The sequence below is a fragment of the Triticum dicoccoides genome, chromosome 4B (genome assembly GCF_002162155.2).
Source record: "Triticum dicoccoides isolate Atlit2015 ecotype Zavitan chromosome 4B, WEW_v2.0, whole genome shotgun sequence".
NCBI lineage: Eukaryota > Viridiplantae > Streptophyta > Magnoliopsida > Poales > Poaceae > Triticum > Triticum dicoccoides.
In genome coordinates, this window is record NC_041387.1 from 551,428,294 (window position 1) to 551,435,260 (window position 6,967).

The 6,967-nt window shown below is 43.0% G+C and overlaps 1 protein-coding gene across 1 annotated transcript; it reads right to left on the reverse strand.

The window, feature by feature from the left end:
- Positions 1 to 637: 637 nt before the first annotated feature.
- LOC119293865 lies at positions 638 to 1,611 on the reverse strand. The gene is made up of 2 exons (XM_037572204.1): positions 1,374 to 1,611; positions 638 to 1,269 (listed from the first exon to the last, which is right to left on the reverse strand). The coding sequence occupies exons 1-2, from the start codon at positions 1,377 to 1,379 to the stop codon at positions 850 to 852; spliced, it is 426 nt and encodes a 141-aa protein (XP_037428101.1). The 5' UTR covers positions 1,380 to 1,611; the 3' UTR covers positions 638 to 849.
- Positions 1,612 to 6,967: the final 5,356 nt, after the last annotated feature.

Genomic DNA, 6,967 nt, shown 5'->3' on the forward strand with positions numbered 1-6,967 from the left:
GCTTCTGCCTTGGAGTGGGGCCATGTTGTTTCAGCTCTGCTATCGTCGCCTGCTTAAATTCCCTCATCAAGATCAGATTGGCCAGTGCACCTTTTTTTACCGTGAAGATTGTGCATCTTTTTTCTACAGAAGAACATTTTTGCAACGGTCGAGGAACCTGACTTTGAATTAACAACACATCAATGCATGGGTCAAGAATTGTTCCTCGCAAAAAAAAGGGTCAAGAATGTTGCAATAACCAGCATCCAACAAGGGAAACAAAACAGTGCAGACGAACTTGGCTATGTTTATAAGATGATGAAATCTCATTGAGCTGTGCTAAGCTGTCAATGATGGATTGCTTCCCCCCTTTTCTTTAGTTCCAGGTTGCTTGCGACGAACAGCGCAAGAAACATGTATGTCTACCGAGATTGTGACGAAGAGAAGAAAGGGAGAAGCATTGGATTCGATGTGTGTTTGGTTGTTGCCCAAGATTGCCCAGCCAAAATATCAGCTAGCTAATTTTTTGGCTGAAGTGTTTGTTGCACATGACATGAGTAAGGCAACACTGGTACCTATTTTTTGGATCCTGGCCAAAATATTGGAGTAGGGTACATTTTGGACACGATCCAAACATGCCTAGATCTACACCGTCAACTCACTGAGCCAACCTAACACATGAGACCTGCGTACACAAACTCATGGTGGATTAAACACCTCGAGAGCATTACAAGTGATCACTAGCCCAACTGCCCAAGAGATCAAAACTACATAACACACAACAAGAAAGAACCAGCACTCGCTCAATCTAGTGAACACTACCACTACCACTCTAGAATAGAACGCGCAGCATCCCATTGGCACACAGGTTCAGGCGACGCATGAGTTGAGGCCCAGGCAACCCATCAGCAGGCTCCTCTTCCGCCTTGGGCGGCGGGACGTGAACTCCGGCGGAGGCACCTGGTACAGGTCCTCGTCAACCGGGCGCACCACCCTAGAGCCGGCTTTGGCTGTGGCGCGCGGCAGGCCGGCGGCAGCGTCCAGGGCCCTGGCACCGCGCCTCTCCCCCTTCTCCCGACGGGCGACGTCGCCCTGGTCCGGCCTCCGCGTCTTCTTGGGCGTCGGCTTGCGCGGTGGCGGCGAGTACCTGAACCACACGTCGCTGCAGGCCTCCGGCTCCGGCGCGTAGCACTCGGCCGCCACGGCCACCGCCACCGCGGCCGGCGGCTCGTCGTAGTAGTAGCAGTAGTTCCACTCCCCGAACGCCGGCACCTGCCGCCGCCTCGCCTTCTGCAGAAGCAAAGCAAAGCCAAACCAGGTCAGCTACGAAGTACAGTCCACGGGGAAGTGGCGATCCTTGCATGGGCGCACGGTTGGTTCGCACGAACGCTCACCTCCATCCGGTTCACGCCGGCAGCACACGACACAGGGGCAGACAGAATGGGGTGGAGAAGAAGAGAAGCGGAGCTGGGGTCAGTGGGGCGAGCGGTACCACCACCAGCTAGCGGCTAAACAGAATGGGTTGGAGCCTCCAATGGCCTGGACGCGCGTGTTTTATAGCGGGAATGGGAGGGAGCAGCTAGCGCGGCAGTACCAGCCGGAAAGCATTGAAGAGGCCGGCAATGTCGAGAGGGGGAGAGAGAGAGGGAGAGATGGGGCGGGGCAGCATGGAAGGCCTCTTTTCAAAGCGGCAGTAGCTCACTGTAGAAGGCCAGGAGCTAGCCTCGGTAGGCTTGGAGGAGGCTGCAGAGACGCAGGCAGTGGCCGCTGGCCGGCGTGGTCCTGGTTTGAGTTTGACCGCGGGAGAGGGAGGGCTATTACTCCTAGGTATGGGGCTGCTGCACGTCGTACCGGGGTTCCAGCTGACATGCAGCCATCTTGTCGCGCGCCCGTGTTATTTCCGCATCATTGCGGGCTGATTACCGAGTAAAATAATACGCGTTTCAACGCTACGCTCTACTGCTAGGCACCCCTACCCCTGCATCTACACAAAACGATGGGGCATGAGAAAAAGTCCACGGGCTAGAAAAAAATTCTATAGGACAAGACAGCATGAGGTTGGATGGTAAAGTTGGCAAGTGAATTACTAAATCTTTTTTTCCTTTTTCTTTTGAGCAGTGCCAATTTTTTTTTAACCACAGTAAAGGATTTCCCGCAAAAAAGAGTAAAGGATTGAGTTTACACATCCATCTTTGTTCCCTGATTATGAGGCGTTTGTGATTACTTCGTCAATCTCAAGACGCGATGCCAGCTCCGTCTTTTAGAGACGCTCATACGGGTACGGGTGTACATTCATAAGTGCGAGCATATGTGCGTTTATATGAGCGTTTAAGAAAACAGAAAATAATATTTAAATTATGGGAACGAGCTAGGGACAAGTCGACAAAAAAACCGCAGAATCAAAATCGACTTTCACCAATTTGGGTAAGTCGATTTTTTTAGAGGAGCTCCCATCCCTTTGCAACCACAAAACAAAATCCACCGGAACTTGGCTTGGTCTGAAATACAAGACAGAAAACCGATGTAAATGAACCAAAAAAAAGTTTTCTAATAAATATTGAACTTAAAATTTCCGCCAGCCACTTTTTTCTTTGGCAAGAAGGCACACCTACATTCTAGCCGGCGACGACCAGCCTGAGTGGTGCATGCTTCAGGCGTAAGTCTTTCTAGCCTCACAACAAAAGCTAGCGAGGCATAGTATTATATTTTGTTGAGCAAATCATGGAAACTACACAGGAGTGTTCGAGTTCATAGATATATCTTCTATGTGTAAATTTCGATCGATCGATCTAATGAAACTTAATTACGGTCTGTGTATATATAGGTATTTAGAGTTCAACTAATCTTCACATGAGGATGATGATCAAAGCGTAGGCAGCAGTGGTGGAACTACATCCACTTCTTGGGACGGGTCAGCTTAAACAATACATCTGAAGTTTTGCTCTTAGGGCCCAAATTCAGCATCAGTCTTCCCTAATTTTTTGTTGGGATGGGCGGGCCATGTCCTGGTTTGGCCCAGTCATAGCTCCGCCATTGGTATGTAGACCTATAATATGTGTAGTTTTCTAAACAAAGAAAATCAAATAAAAACAAAAAAATTAAAATAATGGAATTTTATAAGAAGAAAATGAATTAGTGGCATTGATATTACCCTTTAAGAAAAAATGAAACAAATAATGACAAAATTGCACAAAATTGTGTTTTCATAATATGTAAGAATATGCATATAATAGTGGATTCTTTTTTGCAAAAAAGAAGTTTGCTAAGAAGGAACACATTAGTCGCATTGTTATTTTATCGAAGAAAGATAATTAAATAAAAATAAAAGAAAATTAAAATAATAAAGTTTTCTAAGAAAAATGAATTAGTGGCATCGGTATTGCTGAATACATAGGAGCTCTCGGGTGCCAGGGAACCCTATTTGAATATTAAAACTTAAAAAGTACCAATTTCTTAAAAAAAACTAAAATTTTGGATTATCGAACCTGGGTACCCATTCTACTCCCGTGTTTAGTTTCGTTAAGAAATGGCATCTGTGGTATCCATGGCGTATAAATTACAGTCTAACCTACGATTTGTTCCAACAGTTTTCTTTATACAAAGATTTTTTTTGACATTTTTATTGAGAATAACACATATGTCATTTTTTTCACGAAACTTCACATGGGTAGAATAGGAATCCAGGTTCGACACCACAAAATTAAGTTTATATTTATTTTCCTGGGATTTTTATTTTATTATTCAATAGGTTCCCGGGCATCCAAGAGCTTCAAATCCTCTTCCCATCAGTATTACTCTTTAAGAAGGAAGAAAATAATAATAATAGCAAATAATGATAAAATTTGAACATAATTTACACAGAAAATTGCATTTTTAACATGTGCAAGAGCAAACATTTAATAGTAGATTTTTCGCAAAAAGAAGTTTCCTAAGAAGGAACTAACTAGTGGCATTGGTATACCCTTACGGAAGAACTAAATGGAATAAAAACTAAAAAAATCAAGATAATAAATTTTGTAAGGAACAATGAATTAATAGAATGGGTATTACCCTTAGGAAAAAATAATATGAAAAAATGACAAAATTTTCACATAAATGACGCTTTTTACAGTATGCAAGAATAAACATATAATACTGGAATTTCGAAAAGAATCCTAAGAAGGAATGACTTCGTGGCATTAGTATTACCTTTAAAGAAGAAATAAAAATAGAACTAAAACAAAATCAAATAATAAAGTTTTCTAAGAAAGAATCAATTAGTGGAATTGGTATTGCCCCTTTAAGAAGAAAGAGATTAAAAAACTTGCACACAACTTTGCACTAAAAATGCATTCTTTTAATATGCATAGAATAAGCATATAATTGTAATTTTCACTCTAGTGTAATTTATAGACATAGTGTATAGTACTTGCGTGACATAGTGTATAGTACTTGCGTGTATACTTTTCCTTCTTTTTGCGGGGTTGCGTGTGTACATTTCCACTCATCCAACATGCCAAAAGTACCCGTAGAAAAAAACCCTAACAAAACAGGAAAAAAAGCAAAAGAATAAGTATACAGGAAAAATAGGCAATGTGCAACGGACTTCAAGCCCAATAGAAAAATTGAATACCCCAAAGGGGCAAGTCAACAATTCAGCTTAAGAGAAAACCGACTTACCCTAAGGAGAGGCATGCCAAAAATCAGTCTAAGAAGGTCATGTTTTCCTTCGCGCTTCCTAGGGGGTTGGCGTGTGCATCACCACGGTTGGCAGGTGCCCAACTGGCGGTGTGGTGGTGGCGTTGCTGCTTGTGTGACAACGATGATGATGGCAAGGTGCACAGGGTCGTGGCTTGCCTTTGTCCTCAACTGCCATGGTCGTTCCTGAGGGTGAAGTCGGAGCTACGACATTGCGGGGCGATACGTCGGCAACAATGCCAGGCGATAGGCGGTTTGGGCACTGTCAGCGCCAGGCATGCTCCTTTTCTCCTGTGAGGCTCGTCATCGAAGTCAGAGCTGCCAGGTCTTCGACGCCCGTGGACAATTGTTTGGCTTCTAGGGGTCTCCCGTGTCTCATTCGTTTGGAGGGGTCTTGATGGGCCGTTAGTGGCGAAGGCTGAGTCGCTTGCTCGAGGAGAGGTGACAACAATGACATTGCAGGCAACTTCAACGATGTCCTCTCCTCGACAATGTGTGTGTGTGGATCTTATAGGTGCCAGGTCGACCGGGGTGCCCTTCTTTCTAGGCGTGTTGTGACGGTTTTCACCCGGTTTTTCGTAAATTAGCCAGGCAACTCTATTCTTCTTTATTTAAGAAATCATGATCCCCTGGGACCGAGTTAAAGAAATAGTCTAAGAGCTCATGAAACGACATAAGGAAAAAAGCAACATGAATTTTGACAAAAGAATCAGCGGTCGGAAAGTCGACCTTTTCAAATTTAAAAATTAGGAAACCTACATATAGCCAAAGTGAAAATTATTGAACATTGTTGGGGCTAAAGATGGTGTACAGACCAGCACACGAAAAGGGTGCAGGTAAGCCGTGTCCAAATATCACAAACCTGCTAGAGTAGAGAGAAGCATTTTCATAGGTTCAAAACTACATTATATTTTCGTTCGAGCTAGAAATTTAGACAACACCATACTAGTAAACATGTGTGTTCATTTCATCTCTAAACACCACCATTTCCCTTTTTTTCTAGAAGAGACCCATCCATGATATAGTTACATTGTGCCTGAAAATAGAACAACCACTCACTAACTCCCCACCTAAACAAGCCATGTAGTCTATCTCCTATCTCTCCACTAAACAAGCTTGCTGACTGCTTACTCTTTGATTCCTCTTTTATCTTGGTGATGATTGCCCCCACTGATGGATGTACATTGTTGAAAACAATATCATTTCGGTGCTTTCAGAGCTGTTAGGCAATGAGGATCATAAGAGTATGAAAATCCTTCCGTAAGCATCAGGAAGTGCCCTAGGCGTCATGCACCATTGATGACCTACAAGTATAGGGGATCAATCATAGTCCTTTCGATAAGTAAGAGTGTTGAACCAAACGAGGAGCAGAAGGAAATGACAAGCGGTTTTCAGCAAGGTAATTTTTGCAAGCATTGAAATTGTCGGTAACATGTAGTTTGATAGCAAGATAATTTGTAACGAGCAAGTAGCGGTAATGGTAGAAAAAGTGCAGCAAGGTAGCCCAATCCTTTTTGTAGCAAAGGACATGCTGGAATAGTCTCTTATAATAAGCAAAGTATTCTTTGAGGACGCACGGGAATTTCATCTAGTCACTTCCATCATGTTGGTTTGATTTGCATTCGCTACTTTGATAATTTGATATGTGGGTGGACTGGTGCTTGGGTGTTGTTCTTACTTGAACAAGCCTCCCACTTATGATTAACCCTCTCGCAAGCATCCACAACTACTAAAGAAGAATTAAGGTAACATCTAACCATAGCATTAAACATATGGATCCAAATAAGCTCCTTAAGGAATAACGCATAAACTAGGGTTTAAGTTTCTATCACTCTATCAACCCATCGTCTAATAACTACTACACAATGCATTCTCTTAGGCCCAAAGACGGTGAAATGTCATGTAGTCGACATTCACATAACACCACTAAAGGAATCACAACATACACATCATCAAAATATCGAACAAATATCAAATTCACATGATTACTTATTACAAAACTTCTCCCGTGGCCTCAAGAACAAGGGCAACTACTCACAAATATTATTCATGCTCAGGATCATAGGGATATTAAATAGCATAATGGATCTAAACATATAATCTTCCACCAAATAAACCATCTAGCATCAACTACAAGATGTAATCAACACTATTAGTCACCCACAACTACCAATCTAAGGTTTGATACAAAGATTGAACACAAGAGATGAACTAGGGTTTGAGATGAGATGGTGTTGTTGTAGATGTTGATGAAGATTTGCCTCCCCAAGATGAGAGGGTTGTTGGTGATGACGATGGCTTCGATTTTCCC